Source organism: Boleophthalmus pectinirostris, unplaced genomic scaffold, assembly GCF_026225935.1.
Source record: "Boleophthalmus pectinirostris isolate CB_2022bp ecotype Guang Dong unplaced genomic scaffold, ASM2622593v1 HiC_scaffold_21, whole genome shotgun sequence".
NCBI classification, from domain to species: domain Eukaryota; kingdom Metazoa; phylum Chordata; class Actinopteri; order Gobiiformes; family Gobiidae; genus Boleophthalmus; species Boleophthalmus pectinirostris.
Window position 1 is genome coordinate 29,593,177 of NW_026571175.1, and position 20,396 is coordinate 29,613,572.

General features: G+C 39.2%; 1 protein-coding gene across 1 annotated transcript in view; it reads right to left on the reverse strand.

The window, feature by feature from the left end:
* The window catches only part of macf1a (microtubule actin crosslinking factor 1a), a 325,705-nt gene that overhangs the window by 162,318 nt on the left and 142,991 nt on the right, over positions 1-20,396 (reverse strand). The window contains 10 exon segments of the mRNA XM_055156981.1: positions 1,232-1,399; positions 2,591-2,764; positions 5,074-5,253; positions 5,957-6,190; positions 7,501-7,650; positions 10,434-10,718; positions 10,855-11,016; positions 12,798-13,013; positions 13,290-13,445; positions 13,536-20,396. Coding sequence (XP_055012956.1) covers positions 1,232-1,399; positions 2,591-2,764; positions 5,074-5,253; positions 5,957-6,190; positions 7,501-7,650; positions 10,434-10,718; positions 10,855-11,016; positions 12,798-13,013; positions 13,290-13,445; positions 13,536-20,396 — 8,586 coding nt within the window.

Consider the following 20,396-nt stretch of genomic DNA (forward strand, 5'->3'; position numbering starts at 1 on the left):
CCTATATCAACTTTTGCTAATAATTCATGAAACAGATCAAGCAAGAAAAAAGGCTGTAAAGGCTTAAGTCAGGCCCATTAATAATAAAGACCAATATTTAGATTTAACTTTTAACAAAACAAGGGACTCAGAATTAAAAAAAAACATAAAAATCAGTCAATCAATAAACAAAAAAAAGATAGTGATAAAATAAATACATTCATAATAATATTTTTTAAACATTAGATTTTAATATGCTACAAAATAATAAAAAATATATATAATGTTGTGTTATTGTATATGATGACAACTAATTTTGATTCTGGACTCTAAAAAAATTATTTAGTGTGTTTCTAAAGCGAAGTAACAAGCTAAACACTGACAACCTACGGCCCTCACAGCCCAGAGTTTTTTGCGGCCCTCCAGATGAGTTTGGGCCCTATGGTTAAGAATCACTCTACTACATGACATCATAAGGTGGAACAGACAATTTTGAGCTTTGGAAATGTAAACAGACTAATCATAAAGGATTACTCAAACATGTGTGAATGAAACAAAACACAACTATGGTTTTGGACGAGGTAACAGCATTATAGCAGGGCTGGACGCTCACATTAATCCGTTTTGTTTAATATAGGACCATAACAGTACATTTTTATTATGATGAGCTACGAATTGTGTATAAACAGTCCTATACAAACTTGCCTTGCCATAAGTCTGTGTCTATACACTGATAAAACTTGCAAATCTATACACAATCCCTACATTTTCTTCTATAGCTCTAGTCTAGTTAATCATGGGAATTACAGTTAAAGCCTATAGTGTAATGATCTGTATCAAATTGGCTGAGAAACAAGTCGAAGAAAACATATGTAGCTCCCTAATGTGGTGCCAAGGGACCACTAACAAGTGAAATTACCCCAGGGGCTTCTATATAATGTGTGACTGTATAAATCACAGCTCGTTTGGCCAAAAGAACAGAAACGGAGTCTGGGAAACGGCTGCTGCTCGGGCAATTAAACATGAAAAAGGCCAGAGAGGTATTTGTTTTCACTGTACTTTTGAAAACTCCAGATGCTTTACATGATTAGTTTTCAGTATTTTCGCAAAGCTGGGTTTCTCGTTATGATGTAGGAGTGACGAAAGCAAAGTACGGTTAAAACTTCTTCACGGTTGAAAGCTTAAATTATATTACACAAAAATGACTCTTTAAGCCATAGTGTAATATAGAGCCTTTAATAATTCTCCATACCTTCCTGTGCTCCTCCATTCTTGCCTTCAGGCCCTGGGCGTCGGTCTCTCCTTCTCCCAGAGACTTGAGCTCGTGTTCGGACTGATCCAGCCACGACACCAGGCTCCCGTGCTCCTGGACGAACTTGGTGAGCTCGTCCTTCAGGGCCTCGGACTTCCTCAAGCGGTCCTGGGAGAATGGGAGTTAGTGGAAATGCACAAAACATGAGGATGCTCTTTGACAGGTATACTAAGAAGAGTAGAAGTATCAGGTCTAATTAGTAAAGTATCTGTTAGGGATGTAACGATATCCAAATCTCTCGATATGATATTTATTGCAATATTGTGAAGATGTTGATATAATTGTAGATAAGACACTTTTTTGCTTTCAAATCCCTTCACAAGATTTTGGTGTGAATTATTTACGTCATAATCCCAAGAATTCAAGTAAAAAACATATTTCTTCATGTTGTCTGCACTGAAATGAATCATGGGATATGTAGTTCCCGATGTTTATAAGCTGTTGCTACTATAAAACCATGCATTTAAGCAAAGGAACTCGTCATTCAATATATTGTGACAGTCCTTTTTGACTTTTGATGATAAGATATCACGATATTTCAGTTATTTTACATCCCTAGTATCTATATGTTTTTGTCAGCTAGGCCCCATCCACACTAGTACGTATTAGAGTGGTTTTCATTGTGGATGCAATGTTCGTTCACACTAATCCGATGGAAGACAATCTCTGAACAATCTGGTGCCGCCAGCTCCCACGAATTCATCTGAGTACAGATCTGATCCGGCACTGTGCGGACGCCTGAAAAAGCTGATATGCTGATGTAGGAGCTCTAATTGCGTCGTTATTGAACCACGTCACTGTGAATTGTGCCTTCCTGATTCGCTGGATTCGTGACATCGGTCATGTGACAAACGGGAAGAGCGTAGCTAGAACTATTTGCACAGAACCATTAGCAGAACATCCCTCTGTCACAGAAAGTACACAGATATTCCACTGAGTTATGTCCTTTTTAAGTCCGACAGAAGTTGAACCGCATAGGGACACAAGGAGCGAGCTGTTTTTTGAGCGCTTAGTTTATGCAGATTAGCCATGTAGTTTAAGTTTTGTTTCTGTAAAACGTAAACAAATATGCTCAAAGCTGTGTGGATAGGGAAGGCTTGCGGACACAGAAACAACGTGTCTGGAGGCAAATCATTTCCGATACGGTGATTCGTTTCAGTGTAATAATACTGAATTACTGAATACTGAATTACTTAAATATGCACGGGTGACATCTAAACCTCTCCTGGTATTTTTTTTTGATGAGGAAACAACATTATAAGATGTGTAGAAGCATAATGATATGAAGACTGTATTTACCTGGCAGTTGTGCAGCCGCTCCTGGTGCTGGGCCTGTAGCTGGTCCAGAGCCGCCCTCAGACGCCTCTTCTCTTCGGGGGGGACGGCGGAGTCTGGCTGCTCCAGGAGAGAGCGCACGGACTGGGACACCTGCATCAGCTGGGCCTGCTGAGCCTGGAGCTGCTGCAACTCGGACTGAAGGAGACACAGGCAGGGGGTAAAGAGATTATATTATGAGAAACCAAAGTGAATCAGTGAGTAAAAAAGTAACCCTAAATCATTCTTAAACACTCCAATTAAAGACGTACTGTATATTAGGACAGATCTAACTGTCTAGGTGTGTGTTTTTGTGTGAAGTCCGTTGATTATACACACAGCTGTTTTCTTTTAATACTGTTTTGTCCTAATAAATATTAAAAAATAAAATTACAGTCATAAGCTCCAGTTTTTGAGTTAGTCCTCTTTCATATTTTTGCCGAAAATCAAACACTTAAACACAACCATGAACAGTATATTAATCAGAGGTCAATGAAAATGTGTTTTAAATAAATCATTATCACGATTATTTTGGTCAACGATTATTCAAACAATTATTTTTTAGTTACACGATGCATTTATTCAGCATTTCTCTCTCAAAAAAAACACTTTGTTATTGATAATTTATGCAAAACTTTCAAATTGAAAATAAATTCAGGCTACAAATATGAATCTTAGAGCAGCTTTGCGATGTATAAAACATAAAATGAATAAAATAAAAAACTTTGAACATTAAATAAGACATAGAAAAACATAAATGTATCCAAAATAAACTATAAATCCAGCTGTTCTACAATCTCTATATTAAAAAATAAAATAAAATAAATATACTTATTTATATAAAAAATAAACTTTTTTAAGCTTTATCATTTCAACTCGATTATATGAGTTTGGAGATCGTTTGACGCACAAATCGAAATCGAAATCGCGATCAAAATTCAATTAATTGCACAGCCTTAGCGTGCGTCGTGTCTCCATCGTAACTGTTGAAACTCTGCCATAGATATACATGCAGTGCCCCCCAGCGTGATGCCACTGCAAAGCATGAACTGCATTTAGAGCTTTTGGACATAATTTTTCAGACTTGATACATCGTTCAGATTATCCGAGTTGGAGCTGCTTCGTCCTGAGGGGATAAACAAAGCTCAAACTGACATTAAACCAAATGTCATCCGTCGCGTTACAAAACGGCCGACCTTTACGCCGCAGTCAACGCCGAGAAATAACTGTGCAAAATGGAACCTTCATACAAAATACATAAAACAATTACTAGAAATTGTTTTTAAAATATTATGAGCCATTAAGGTCAATTTATGAGGTAAAACAAGAGGGAACTGCAATAAGTAGAAGTAGTAGTGGTTGCTGTAGTTGTTGAAGTAGCCATAGTTGTAATTGTAGTCATAGTAGTAGTAGTAGTAGTAGTAGTAGTAGTAGCAGTAGTAGTAGTAGTAGTAGCAGTAGTAGCAGCAGTAGTAGTAGTAGTAGTAGTAGTAGTAGTAGCAGTAGTAGTAGTAGTAGTCAGTAGTAGTAGTAGTAGTAGTAGTAGTAGTAGCAGTAGTAGTAGTAGTAGCAGTAGTAGCAGTAGTAGTAGTAGTAGCAGTAGTAGTAGTAGCAGTAGTAGCAGTAGTAGTAGTAGTAGTAATAGTAGCAGTAGTAGTAGTAACAGTAATAGTAGCAGTAGCAGTAGTAGCACTAGTAGTAGTAATAGTAGCAGTAGCAGTAGTAGCACTAGTAGTAGTAATAGCAGTAGTAGCAGTAGAAGTAGTAGTAGCAGTAGCAGTAGTAGTAGTAGTAGCAGTAACAGTAATGGTAGTAGTAGCAGTAGTAGTAGTAGTAGTAACAATAATGGTAGTAGTAGTAGTATTAGTAGTAGTAACAGAAGCAGCAATAGTAGTAGTAGTAGTAGTAGTAGTAGCAGTAGTAGTAGTAGTAGTAGTAGTAGTAGTAGTAGTAGTCGCAATATTAATGGTAGCAGTAGTAGCAGTAGTAGTAGTAGTAGTAATAGTAGCAGTAGTAGTAGTAACAGTAATGGTAGCAGTAGCAGTAGTAGCACTAGTAGTAGTAATAGTAGCAGTAGCAGTAGTAGCACTAGTAGTAGTAATAGCAGTAGTAGCAGTAGAAGTAGTAGTAGCAGTAGCAGTAGTAGTAGTAGTAGCAGTAACAGTAATGGTAGTAGTAGTAGCAGTAGTAGTAGTAGTAGTAACAATAATGGTAGTAGTAGTAGTATTAGTAGTAGTAACAGAAGCAGCAATAGTAGTAGTAGTAGTTGTAGTAGCAGTAGCAGCAGAAACAGTAGTAGCAGTAGTAGTAGTACTACTAGCAGCAGTAGAAGCAATAGTAGTTGTAGTAGTAGCAGTAGTAGAAGTAGTAGCAGTAGTAGTAGCAGTAGTAGTAATAGTAGCAATAGCAGTAATAGTAGCAGTAGCAGTAGTAGTAGTAGTATTACTTTATAATATATAGTTTCCAACCTGTAGCATGTCTGTATGTGACTTCACAGCGCCCTCTGGTGGTGACAGGGCAGATTGCACAGAGTCCAGTGTGCCGTTGAAGCCCGTTCCTTTGGCTCCCAGTTGGTTGAGGCTGGACAGTTCGTTTAGGAGCGAGTCGATCTGTCCTCGAGTCTCCTGCAGCTCCTCCTCTGCCTTCGCCTAACATGAAAAAAACATTTCAATATTTTGATATCTTCTTGATATTTTAGTAGCAACACTTTATTTTAGGTTGCACTTAAAAGCTTCTGACCAGCTATGAATACACATACATTTAAGAGGTTATTTTGTAATTATTTAATGTACATAATATATTTAATGTTTTTAATCTTATTTTGCATTATTTTCCAACTTAAATCGAAGTGTTTTCTCATACACACTGTGGTCATGGTCATATTTTTTTCTACAGCACTTTTTTTTTTTTTATGTCGAGTGCAGATTCATACCAACCTTCAGATGAGTGGACAAACACAAAATAAAAACGGTAGGTATGGAGATGAGGTTGAGGCTATCTTATTATGCTGCTAATCAGACTTCTACTAACACTTTCCTATTATTTATTTACTTATTACTGTTTACTAATATGATGTTAAGACATAATTAAAGATTACAGATTTTTGGTACTAAAGGAGGGAGTTGTTAACGGCTACTACCACATGCAATTGAGTTTTTTTTTCATGTACAAGAATCGCTTCAAATAACACTCGTAAGCAGTAAAAGGGTGTTTATTAATAGAAGTAAAAGTCTAATTAGCAGCAAAATAAGGTTCTGGTTATGACAAGTAAATACAATTTAAGTATAAATCACGTGTTCACAAATTGTACCCTAATATAAAGTGTTTCCATTGTTTGTATGATTCTTTTACCCTCTGTGTGTTCTGTTGGACTGTGGTGCTGATAGCCGAGTCCACCTCGCACAGTGACGTATTTGCTGTATCTGTCAAAGCGCTGTACTGCTCCTTCATCTTCGCTAGCGCCCCCTGCAGGTTTGCCCTCTCCTCTGGGCTCAGACTGTCTCCTTTCTCTGCCAGCAGCTCCTCCACTGAGCGAATGGCCTCTGCTATTCCATCAGATTTGGACTGCAGGTCTTTTTGTACCTCCTGAAATGACAAATTACAAAATATTTCATACTTTTTTTCACACAAGTCTCTGATTTCAATTTAAAGAAGCACTAAGTCACTTTTATTTTGTTTTTACTTATTGTCCTCAGCATCTGACCCATCCTTCAATGCAAGGTTTGGTCAGACTCAGGATACATATTGTGCATGTTTTGTTGATGGGGGAAACCGAAGAGCCAGGAGGAAACCCACCAAGACATAGGGAGAACATGCAAACTCCACACAGAAAGACCAGAGGAATTGAACTTCTTGCTGCCACGATTGTATAGAATTAAACATGACGGAATACATCCATTTATTTCATCATGCGCTACTATTTCAATGTACATTTTTTACCATTATAACCACAGACTGTATAAAGAAGTGGACTAAGTGAATGTGACGTCGTCTATAGCATTCGGCTCCAGTCAAGATTTTGGTGTGAATTATTTACGTCATAATCCCAAGAATTCAAGTAAAAAACATATTTCTTCATGTTGTCTGCACTGAAATGAATCATGGGATATGTAGTTCCCGATGTTTATAAGCTGTTGCTACTATAAAACCATGCATTTAAGCAAAGGAACTCGTAATTCAATATATTGTGACAGTCCTTTTTGACTTTTGATGATAAGATATCACGATATTTCAGTTATTTTACATCCCTAGTATCTATATGTTTTTGTCAGCTAGGCCCCATCCACACTAGTACGTATTAGAGTGGTTTTCATTGTGGATGCAATGTTCGTTCACACTAATCCGATGGAAGACAATCTCTGAACAATCTGGTGCCGCCAGCTCCCACGAATTCATCTGAGTACAGATCTGATCCGGCACTGTGCGGACGCCTGAAAAAGCTGATATGCTGATGTAGGAGCTCTAATTGCGTCGTTATTGAACCACGTCACTGTGAATTGTGCCTTCCTGATTCGCTGGATTCGTGATATCGGTCATGTGACAAACGGGAAAGAGCGTAGCTAGAACTACTTGCACAGAACCATTAGCAGAACATCCCTCTGTCACAGAAAGTACACAGATATTCCACTGAGTTATGTCCTTTTTAAGTCCGACAGAAGTCTATAGCATTCGGCTCCAGTCAAATAAAGTTCATTGAGGCTGGCGGGCATTTAGCAACACTGTTGATAAATTAGAGGGAGTAAACTCAAGGAAAAAAGGCGCCCGATTTGTCCGTTATTAATGTTCATATCTTGATTTATAGACAAAACGGTGAAATAAAAACATGACTCGATGGAGCTGGAAGTGCCCATGCTCACTTCCTGTTTGAAATATGACTAATAAGAGCGTTACTGCACCTTTAGCTTCCTCTGCTTCTCCTGTAACGCGTTCACATCTCCAGACTGTCCCCCGGTCACATGACTCGCCAAAAGACTCGCCGCTCCGGCCAAATACATCGCAAGACCCTCCAGTTTCTGTGAGCACTCGGCTTTCTGCTGCTGTACCACCTGACGAAAAAAATGAAAAAAATTACGATTATATATTTAAGAAGAAGACAAGACAAAGGTGCATTGTGTAACTTTTTTGGTGGAGGGTCCGTCACATGTTTTTTTCTCTGTGAAAATGTTATTACTTTGTGTGGAATGCTTCACAGTTTGGCATTAAACCTTTCTATCTCCATGGAAACCAAACCAGACCAAGTTAGAGGTCAGATCTGTTGAGAATGTCTGTTTTTTTGGTATTTTTGAGCTATAAAACCACCTGCAATTTAATAAATGTAAAGTAGAGTTGTTTAATGTCACGCTGTGGAACATTCCAGGCAAATCAATGACATATCCATAGAAACAAGCAGGTGATGGACCCAGAACTAAAAAGTTACATAGTGCATCTTGACAATGTTTACCTTTTTGAATATGATTTTTTTTGTTTTTTTATCACAATTCACACAGATATTTTCAGTGCACTTTTAGTTTTGAGCATGTTGTGTCCACATTCACACATTCACACACACAAAGATAACATTACGCACAAACTGCAACAAATTGGCAAAAGCAACACAAAGACAGATCACACAATTCCTCTTTAAAACGAGACAAAACTCTAGCTTCAAAAGTACTGGATCTATAATAATCCCTATCTGTTTCCCATTGCGGTGACAAGTGATTTTCAGTCTGGAGCATCTGGAAAAGCAAGGCAAACAGGTTAAAGGCACACAATGTTAACTTACATGCAAAAAGCTCAATTTGTGAGAAGAGTGATGGTGCTATAGCGGGTATGGGTACATATTTTAGTTATTTTATTTTATTTTGTGTGGAACTTTTTGTGTTTGATGGCATTATAAAGATGAACAAGTGAAAGCGATGGGCGTGAATGAAATATTGGAATGGTCCTCTATTACGCAAAATTGACTCTTGTGAGGTTTCAGCCTTGTTAGAATGTTGTTACCTCATTAAACAGAGTTGTGTTTCGATTCATTCACATATGTTTGAGTAATCCTGCAGTACTGGTGATGTCTTTCAATGGTAATTTTCAATTTAGCAGCTACTTGTAGTTTAAAATGAACTGAATATACTGTAAAACACAACAATAACTAAAAATGGTTGCCCTTTCTATAACTATATCCATTTCAATTCCTTTATTGTCATTGTCATATAAAATCACAACGAAATTATGTTAGAGCATCACCACAACACTTTTTTAAATAAATGATGCAGTTGTGGTGATGCTCTAACGTAATTTCATCTTATTAATATGAAATTACGTTAAATTTCATATTAATAAGTGTATACATTTTCATCTTATACAGATGAAAATTAGGTTGTAGTTAAATCTGGTCTGTGCTATATATTTATTGTGTAACATTTGTCAAATAAATCATACAATAAATAAATAACAATAAATAAATGAACACTTTGTTTAGTTGAGATGGCCACACGAAGTCTACAATAGCTCCTGGTGGCTAAAACAATACCTGTAATTTTAAAGTTTCTACATTTCTGAGCTGGAAATCATCAGTGATTCTAGTGAAGGTGTTTGGAGTTCAGAAGCACTTCATTCTTTCAGTTTGAGAGAAGAACTCAGCCTAAATATGCAGAGTTTGTGTGTTAAACATGGGTGAATGAAACAAAACACAACTTCTGTCTGTTTGTGAAGAGAAAACATAACAGATCAAGAATTTGCTTAATATGGGCCCTTTAAGTGATGCATAACGTAAAGTAATGAAAGTGAACTGCATGCATTAAAGAGGTCATGTCTATAAAAAACAGCATAACGTGTTTCTAAGTTCATTGAATCACATGATATACTGATGAAGGAGTATTTAATTCATAATATTAATGGTAGTATTTGTAGACATTATAATTAAAACCGTACATAAACCTCTATATCCACAGGCCTTGCTTGGGGTAGGCTGATTCTCGTGTACACAGTATATGGTAACTTGAACATGACTAAAGGTCCTATATTACACAAAACTGACAACCGTGAGCTTTAAATCGTGTTAAAATGTTGTTACTGCATCAAAAACTGACTTGGAGTTGTGTTTTGTTTCATTCACACATTCATGTTTGAGTAACCCCTTATTATTAGTCTGGTCTAGTATGATAGTGGTGCGGCGTGAGTGAGGGGCTGATGGCGGTGACTGGCAGCCAGTCTGCCCCAGGTCAGCTGTGGCTACAATAGAAGTTTACCACCACCGGGTTTGAAGTGAATAAATAATGATCTGTAAAGCGTCTTTGTGACATAAGTCTGTGAAAAGCACCATATGAATAAAAACTTACATCTCCTAAGCTCAAAATGCTCTGTGATGTGATGTAGTTGTGGTTTTCAAGTTAAAAGCTACCTTTCAGCTTTAGTTCAGTACAATTGATGATTCTAGTGAAAGCGTATGGAGTTTAAAAACACAGTGGATCACTTCTTGTATTACCCCATGACTATAATTTATGTTTGAGAGAAGAACTCAGCCTAAATATGCAGGTTTAATGTGTTAATCATGTGTAAATGAAACAAAACACAACTCCAGGTCTGTTTGTGATGAGGAAACAACATTATAACTAGAATCAGAAAACAGTGTAACATGGGCCCTTTAAACTTGTAGGTATAATAACTTAAAAATTGAGTAAAGATGGATAGTGAGGAGAATATTCTGTAGTTTTCCAATTCATTCTGACAAAGCAACAATGGCATAACATAATAAAAAAGCATGGCGGTAAGCTGTTGAACACAAAGCATGTCTCGATAAAACATCAGCACAGCAGTAGCACCTCACAGACCCACTCCTCTTTATCCAAACCTCTCTCTCTTTTGCACTCTCTCTGTTCTTCTCCTCCTCTTTGCTCTTCTCCTCTCTGCGTCTCCTCTCCTCCTCTCTCTCCCTCTGGACGGACAGAGCCGTGGACCAGGCGTGGGCGTGGCCTGTAGCCTGGTGATAAGCCCCCTGAAGCTGCTGGAGCTTTCCCAGGACCCCCCTGCTCTGGTCCGGGCTCAGATCTTGGGCTCGTTCTGAGATAAAGACCTGGATGTCAAACGCAACATCGCTCACTTCACTGGAGCGGGAGGTCAGGGCGTCCTGGAGATCCTGTGAGGGAAAACAAAAAGGGACAAGAATTTTAAAATGAAATCTGTACAACTTGAAAACAACCTCTTCATGACATCACAAGGTGGAACAGGGCATTTTGAGCTTTGGAGATGCATACATTATTAAGTTAACTTACTTTACAGAGCTGTAGCTGCTGTGTTAGAGGACAGTCCCCGGCCCCCTCCTTCTCCTCTGTCCTGTTCATTCCTTCACTCATTTTGGACTCCGTTTCTTTGAGCCACGAGAGCAGAGTCTCAGCTCGCCCTTCCAGAGAAGAGAGCTCTGCTGCTACTGCCTCCTGGAGATAGAGAAAAGAAATAATGATAAAGTAACGAAACAATAAAACAAAGCCAGCAGTAAAGTTTAAACTAAATATTTCATTAGGTTTTGAAACAACTTTAACACTTAACCAGTCTGTAATAAAAGTGTGTTGGGTCCGTTTGATTAGGCCTATTTTGCTTTTTTAAACTACATGCTAAAAAAATGCTCGACCTAGTAATTTCCTTTAGTAGTAGTAGTAGAATTAGGCAAGGCAAGGCAAGTTTATTTGTATAGCACAATTCGTACACAAAGTAATTCAAAGTGCTTTACAGAATAAGAAATACATTAAAATCATAATAAAAACAAATCAAAACATAAATAATCGTGAAGATTAAAATAAAAAAAGAGAGACATAAATTGGAGAGAAGAGTGCGGAATGAAAACCTTTCATTCATATGCACAGTTAAACAGAAATGTTTTGAGCCTGGATTTAAACTGCGTCACAGAAGAGTCTGTCTCACATGTTCAGACTGTTCCAGGTTTTAGCTGCATGAACCTGAAACGCTGACTCCCCTTGTTTAGTCGTGACTCTGGGCACCAGCAGGAGGCCGGTCCCTGAGGTCCTCAGAGTGTGAGATGGTTCATATGACACTAACATGTCACAGATGGACTTTGGTTCTCGGCCATGGAGAGACTTGTACAAGCAGAGCTGCTTTAAAGTCTCTGAGGCACAGGAGCCAGTGCAGAGACCTGAGCACAGGACTTATGTGCTCGTACTTCCTAGTTCGAGTAAGGACCCGAGCTGCAGCGTTCTGGATGGATCGTCTCACAGCTCGTTTGGAGAGTCTGATTTAGACAGTAAACCTTTGATTTTTGCTATGTTTTTTAGATGGTAAAAGGCTGCAGATGTTATTGATTTGATGTGGCTGTTAAAGTTAAAGTCTGAGTCCATTATTACCCCTAGATTTCTTGCCTGATTTGAAGGTTTTAGAGAGAGAGAGACTGGAGGTGACTGCAGGTGAATTAGTAGTAGTAGGTGAATTAGTAGTAGTAGTATGAAAGCATGGTTTTATAAATGAGTCTTGTAGTTGAATTGTTGTTCTCTCTGTATGCTAAAAGTCACACTCAGCCCTCTGCGTGGGTCTATATCTGAGTTTAGATTAAATAGATGAAACTGAGCTGTGCACTCTCCTGTTACTCCTGAGTCTGAGGACCTCAATGATGGACATGTCTCTCTCCTCTGTTACTTTCTTAAGGCTGAATTATAGTTCTGCGATGACTCAACGCACCCTGCCACCATTGTTTTTGATTTATGGATCTGCGTCGAGGTCTATGCACCGCAAAGTAATTCACAACCACAATGCTAGGAGGCTAGGACTAAAACTGGCGTTCATGTAAACAAAATTAAACGGGAAAACAGAGTACTGGAAATGTATATAGAGCGGTGGTAGAGAGGACCAATCACAGCCCTTATTGTCCACGTCACTTTCCGTTGCTGTCTGCATCAGTTTGACGCATAGTTACAAAATTTCAGAGGTGCACGTTGGTCGATGCGAACGATCTGCGGAGGGGGTTCAAGACAATTTGAAGCATGACCATAAATTGGGCTTTAAATATATCTACTGTGAAGCTTATGTAAAGTGGAGCATCCTGATCATTAAACTTCTAAACAAGAATCTATTCACCTGGATCTGGCGCCATCTCCTAACAACAACAACCATCTCCTGATATCATAGTAGTAGTCAAAGTAGTAGTAGTACTAGTATTGGTATGAGTAGTAGTAGTAGTAGTAGTAGTAGTAGTAGCAGTTGTAATAACCTTGTGTGAGTCTCTATGCTCCTTCAGACTCTTCAGTATCTCTTCGGACAGACTCTTGGCCGCCTCGTATCCTCGGGACAGACTCCGTCCGTCTTTCTCCAGAGCCAGTAGGAGCTGAGGAGGCAGGTCCTCCGGTTTGGGGTTCAGGAAGTGTTCTGACGCCTCCAGCTGTTTGTGGATTTGAGGTTCTAAATCTCGCAGTTCAAGGTCCAATGTCTGAGGATTAGAAAACAAAAACAAAAGAGATTTAATATATTTAGAGACTAATCGGATAATCAGGGAATAAAGGCTAACATTTTTACGGGAAGAGACATTTTTATGTTAATAAACTGCACAATGAAAAATGTAGATAATTCTTTTGCATTGAAAAACCATGTTAATACGTGACCAAAAGTATAGCATAAAAAATGGAATGAACCAACATGTCTGTCATTTTTTAGGTCGAAATCTATTTTTTATTTATTTATTTACGTTAAAAAACTCATCACTCACCTCTGTTTGTCTTATGATGTCGTTCAGAGCTATAAGGCTACGTCCCACAGACTGCTGCTTCTGTTGTTTCAGTTGGACTTCAACATGTCTGACCATCGAGACCAGAGCCACAATCTGCTGATCCAGCTCCAGACACTCCTGCTTCTTCAACGAGGACTGCAAATCGCAATACAAAACAACGCGACGGTAATACAGACTTCAAAATGACATAATAGCTATTCAACTTACTCTACTTCCTTAACTTACCTTGCCAGTTTTAGAAGTTGTAGCTTGGTTTTTCAAAACGGCACCCTCTGTTATTTTAATCTGCTCGTTCAAAGGTTGGGTTTCGTTATCGGACTTGCCATTTTCAGGTAATTCCGTTGCGGTAATTTCAAAACCCTGTGGCGCATCCACTTTTTGTTCTTCAATAACTTTGATATCTGGCAGATTTACTGTTTCAAATGTATCCTCCATCTTTTCGTCTTTCTCTGCAATTTTCTCCACTTCCTTCGGTTCAATTACAGGTTGGATTTGGATGTTTGACTCATTTCTATCCGGATCAGTCTGGCCAAGATCTTTGGTACTTAAGAGGTCAGGTGACAGATCTGGTGAGGCTTTTGTTAACCCAGTACTATATTCCTCTGCTTGGGTTGAATTTGAAAGTGTTTGGTCTTCACTTTTACTTTCTGATAAACCAATAGTTGCAGTTTGATTGTCAACAATAGCTTGCAATTTTGGTTTCAAAGTAGTATCTTCAGAAATCACGTTTTCTTCACGTGGCTTCTCTGTGCGGTCCGTTTGAGTTTTTGCCTTTTTATGCTTCTTATGTTGTTTCTTTGGCTGGGTTTCTTTGATTTGTTGAATTTCAGATACTTCTTTTAATGCTACATGAGGAACATTTTCAACCTTATCTGAAACCACTTCTTTGGGTTTAACCATTTTATCCATTTCACCATTACTTCCTTGTACAGCGTCACCTTGCGTTGGTCTTTCTTGCTCATTCATATCTTTTTGTATCTGTTCTGATCCCACACTCTCCTCCATCGGCTTAACCATTTTACCATGTCCATCTTTCTTTCCCACCTCTTTCCGTAAGGCTTGCAATTCCTCCGCTGCTTGTTTCTCACTCACTCCTTTCTCAAAAACCTTTTTCAAAATACTCTCTTTGGCCTTCAGCACCAACGCTGCTTTTTCATCATCTGGCAAAGATGATTTTTGAGGTAACGCCCCTTCCTCTTTCTTAACCTTTTCTTCTTGGAGCTGTACTATATTTTTAGACTCACCATTCGCACCAGTTTTCTCAACTTTCTTTGCCTTCTTTCTTCCGTTCACTAGTTTCGCTTCTGACTTCTCTTTCTCTGATTGGAAAACTGACGATTCTTTGACGATTGCAGTGTCCTTTTCAACCTCCACTATTTGAACCTCATCTGAAGAAGATATTTCATCTTTAATTTTGGTTTTCTCAAATTCACTTACAGATGGGACAATAGCAGTTGATTGCACAATTTCAGCGCCTTTTTCAGTTTTGGTTTCAAATTTAGTGTCTTCAGATTTGGCTCCAGGTTGCTCCTCTGAACCATCTGCACCGTTACCTCTGGCCTTTTTGTGTCTTCGCTTCTTCTTACTTTTGCTGTCTGTTTCTTTAGCTGGAACAGCCATAACTGGTTTAGATACATCAGCGTCAGAGGACATTTTGGTTGGAGTTTCCAAAGGTGGTACAGCTACGATGACATCTTCGTCCTTATTGGTTGAAAATACAATTTCTTCAGTTTTCTCTTTACTTTCTTCTTCCAGTTTTGAAACAGTTTTGGTTGGAGTTTGCAAAGATGCTGCAGCTACGATGACATTCTCGTCCTTTTCGACTGAAACTGCAGTTTCTTCAGTTTTCTCTTTGCTTTCTTCTTCCAGTTTCGAAACAGTTTTGCTTGGAGTTTGCAAAGAAGGTACAGCTATGATGACATTTTCATCCTTATTAGCTGAAAGAGCAATTTCTTCAGTTTTCTTTTTGCTTTCTTCTTCCAGTTTCGAAACAGATTTGGTTGGAGTTTCCAAAGATGGTACAGCTACGACGATATTTTCCTTCTTATCAGCTGAATCTGCAATTTCTTCAATTTTCTTTTTGCTTTCTTTATCCAGTTTCGAAACAGTTTTGGTTGGAGTTTGCAAAGATGCTGCAGCTACGATGACATTCTCGTCCTTTTCGACTGAAACTGCAGTTTCTTCAGTTTTCTCTTTGCTTTCTTCTTCCAGTTTCGAAACAGCTTTGGTTGGAGTTTGCAAAGATGGTACAGCTACGATGATATTTTCATCCTTATTAGCTGAACTTGCAATTTCTTCAATTTTCTCTTTGCTTTCTTTATCCAGTTTTGAAACAGTTTTGGTTTCTGTAGCAGGAACATTTTGTACTGTTTCAGACAGATTTATATCAGTTTGTGTAGGTTTTATTTCTCCTTGTTTCATCTTTTTAACTGCTTTTGCTCGTCCGTTTTTCTTTGTCATTTCTTTAGCTGGTTTTGCAACTGCAGATGCATCTTCTACTGATTGAGAAGTAGCAGAAGTAGTGGTGGTAGTAGCAGTAATTTTCTGGTCAGGCTTGATTTTAGCTGTGATTTTTTCTTGACTTTTCGTTGCCTTGACATCTCCATCTTCACCAATAGAACTTTCAGCTCCAACATGTTTTGCCTCTTTAGTTTCCTTCACCACTTCTGAGATGCTTTTGTCTATTGTCAACCCATTTGTGTCAATATCTTTACTCTTCACGATCTGATCAGTCATCTCCAAGACAGGACTTGCTTTTTCCAGAATTTCGACAGATGTCATTTCGATTTCTCCTTCATTTTCAACGTTATTATCGGTTTTAAATCCAGAAGGCATCTCCTCACTCTTAGTTGGCATTTTCCTCTCTTCAGTAGTCATCCTTTCTTCATCTTCAGATATACGAGCCACACTGTCTGGGTATTCCTCTACTTGTGTTGTTGAAACTTCCTTTTTGATAGTCATAGCGTCCTTCTTGCCTTTAGTAAAATCTTTCTTACTTTGAGGACTTACTTTGTCTAGAGTTTCAACAGGTTTTGATATTTCGATCTTTCCTTTATTCTGAACCTGAATATCTGTTGTTGTCTGTATCTCTTCACTTTCAGCTGGAGTTTCTCTCTTTTCCATAACAATGTTCTTTGCATCACTGGATGAAGTAGACACACGATCATGATGTTTCTCTGTTTGTATTGGAGAAGCTTCTTTTTCTTTGGTAATCATGGTCTCCTTCTCAGCTTTAGTAATCTCTTCATCACTTTCCTTTGCTGGTTCTGGAATGCCCTTGTGGTCTACAGATGTCGTTTCTATTGTGTAAGGAGTAATATCATTATCTTTATATGACAAGGGCTCCATCTTCTCCACAACTTCAGTCCTCTTTTGAGTTTCTAAAGGTTTCACAAATCTGCTCTCTGACTTATTCTCAACCACATCTTCCTCAAGTTCTGTTTTTTGTTTGGCATCTTTAGCTTGTTTTGAAATGTCGATTTTGTCTGCCACAACTGTCTTCACTGTGTCCATATTTTCAGAGGAGAACATTGGTAGAACTTGGTCAGAAGTTTGAATGCTTTGTACGAGTCCATCAGCGTTTTCTTTAGCTGCTGTTAAAACAGCATTGCCAACTTTTATTAACTTCTCTGCCCCATCAGAGTTTGTAGGCACTGACATTTTAGGATAAACTTGGCCTTTAATTTGTGCAACGCCAATTTCTTCCACTTCTTTCTCAAACGCAGCATCTTTTTCAAGTTTTGCAACAACTGGAATTTTACTAACAGCTTTAATACTATCTTCACGCATTTTGTCCTCCTTCTCTTCTCGAACAGATCCAATATTAAGCTCAACTGGGCTTTTAATTGTTAGTATTTTATCACTTTGGTCAGCCTCATCAAGCTCTTTATAGCCAATTTTTTCTTGTGCATCGTCCATGGTTTCTTCAGTCGCTAAACTATCTTCCAAATTTTCTCCAACAATGTCAGTTTCTTTATTATCAATTCTAAAAGTAGGCATTGTTACAGCTTTTGTATCTACAGTTGCATCGTCTGTCTGTGGGGCAATTTCCTCAATAGCCTTTTGGATCTTTTTCTCCACATTTGCAGCAAACTTTGAGAGGATGTCCAGTGATTTATCAGGCTCTACTTGCACAATTTCTTCTGTGGACTGTTCCGATCCAGTTGATATTTTTTTCTCTCGCGCGCCTACCAAACCTTTCTCGTAAAGCACAGATTTTGAGTCAGTGTTTGAGTCCGACCAGGTTTCCATACTGTCTGCGCTGCATATTGACAGTGTAATTGCAGGGCTGTGTTCACTACCAGAAGAAGCGACAGGAGTTGAACTGTCAGCCAAGCTTTCTCTTTCTGTAGATAGCAGCTTTTCAGTATCATCTTGAGTAATTTCTTTGGGTAAGAGTCCTTTGGCAATAGCATCACTAAGGTTATCCACTTTCTGTCCAGTAGCAGGATCAATTAACCCGTCTTTCTTTAACTGATTGGCAGCTATTGTTTTTGCCATATCTTCTTCCACTAAACCTTTGCCAATTGCTTCACCTAAGGTAACTCTCTTGCCAGTTGTGATGTCGATAATGCCTCCACTGTCTGCTTGGCTTTGCAGAACCCTCATAGCAGGGATGGGGTCAACCTTTTTAGATGCAATAGCCTGGGGAAGTGTCATAATTACACCAGTTTTCTCACCTTGAATACCTCTAAATGGCTTAATTTCTAGGAAGCGCTTTCCAGTTTCGATATCTATCTTACCCTGGTTTGCGAGATCAGAGTAAGGCACAATGCAAGCAGTTTGTGGGTCAATAATTCCTTGTTTTACACCAGGAGATGTCATAGCGTTGTTAGCAGTTACTTCATTTATCAGACCTTTAGAAACCGCCTCAGTCAAAGTCAGTTTTTGTCCTGTGCTTGGATCCAAAACAGCGCCCGTAGATGCTTGCAAAACTACAGCTTCTTCGTTTGATGACTGGTTTGTTTTGCCTTGGTAAACCCACTCCAGCTCCTCGAGTCCCGGGGCCAGAGATCGGTCGACGAGTCCTCGATCAACTGCATCCGAAACAGGCAACCTCAGGCCAGATTCATGATGGATTATCCCACCTTCTGCAACCTGCTTAGCCAAAACCTTATAAGCATCTTCCTGTTTGATGAGCCCTTTTTGCAATGCTCTCTCCAATGGTAAAGGACATTTCGACTCAGGGTCAATTATTCCTTCAATTTGTAGCTGTAATGAGGCTTTAGTCATGGCAGTTTCAAGGTTGGTATTTTTGCCTTTGTAAGCCTTCTCCAAAGCAATCAATGGCTCTCTTTGCTCCTCATCAATTAGTCCCATATTGGTGGCAAGAGTAACTGATATTTTCTTGTCACGGTTGAGGTCTACAATGCCCCCAGACACAACTTGAGCTTCCAAAAGTCTACTGCAAGTATTTGTATCAATCAACCCTTCTTTAGCTGCTTCTGTCACTCCCAGAATCTTACCCTTTTCGGCATCTATAACCCCAGCAAGAGTTTTGTCTGATTTTAGTATACTCCACATGAGATCTTCGCCTTCCAGACCTTCTTGCATCAGATCATCCAAATTCAATGAGTCTCCAGTGCTGGCGTCAACAAAACCGCCGAATAAACCAGCTTGGGACATCAGCTTGACTGCAGTGTGGCCAGGAAGGATGCCCTGAGCTACAGCCTCATCTGGGAGTAGTCTGTCCCCTTCTGGAGTCTTCAGACCTCCTTCTTTAAGCTCTGCAACCAACCGTGAAATTTCCATCTCCTCCTCAGTCTCCTCTGTGGGCTTCAAGCTGTCATCTTGCCCGAAGACAGTAGACAATTGTGGCTTAGTTTTGTCCATTTGAGCAGGTTCAAGAGCTTTTTTACTTTCTACTTTGGACAAAACAGCTTTCTCTGACTCTGATGTTACAGTAGTGGCAGGATCTGTTATAATTTTAGCATTGGAGATTTCTGTATTGGCCAGTGTGGTAATATCTTCAAAATGTCCAGTTTCCTCAGTTTCATTTTTGAGGTTCTTATTCTTATCATCTACATTTTCATCCACTTGACTTACAGCTTTTATTTTTGCTTGTTTACCATTTTGTAGTCTCACAATTTCGCCCGATTGTTTGATAACTTTGTCAGCTTCCGATTTTGCTTGTCTCTGAATATCTTCTTTCATTTCAACAATTTTAGTTCCATCTTCTTCCACAGCTCCCTGATGTGGAACATCTACAGTTTCAGTTCTTACAAGCTGATTTCCATCTTCAGAAAACTGGTCAAAAGCTGCGACCAACTCCAGCAACTCTGAATCCAGCAAAACCAACCGTCTCCCGGTGTGTGCATCCATGTAGCTATGTGTCATTATGTGAAACAGGAGCTTTTGTTTAGCTTCCTCTTCCGGATCTTGGGAGTTTACAGATTGGATGTCCCATATAGGTGGACTGGGGAAAGATGGCCCCAACGGAGAAGATGGAGGTGTAGAGGAACTTGTTGAATTCCAGCTCAAACGTGACAGAGAAAGAGATTGGTTTGTGTTGGGAACAATATCCGGAATATGTGTGTCTTGAAGTTTACGGACAATATTTGCACCAAGAGTTTCCTTAGCTGTATCATTGAAAGGTAGTACTTGCAACGTTTCAGGGTTGTACAGGGCTCCTATGACATGCCGCTGTCTTAGCATGTTTTTAGCGAGCTCCCCTGATATTACGCCTTGTTGTAGAGCTTCAGTTATGGGTAGGATTTCACCAGATTTTGGCCACAGCATTCCCATGTAAGACCAAAGCGACTCAAGCACCAATAAAGCGAGGCGAGGGGAAAGCAAGTCCCTACGAATGCTTTCTTCCAAATCCAAGCGTTCCCCATCGCAGAACGGATCAACGATGCCGCCATGTTGGAGCTGTCTCGCTAAAATGGCGCAAGCGAGATCCTGGTCCATTAACCCGTGACGTACAGCTTCATCAACGGTGAGTCTATGGCCAGAACGTGGATCAGCAATACCTCCTGCAAAAAGCTGTGCCTCTAGAAGACGGACAGTCACATTTCGGTCGATCAGTCCTTCTTGGATAGCTCTGAAAATTCCTACTTTTCTTCCAGAACGCAAGCAAACGGTACC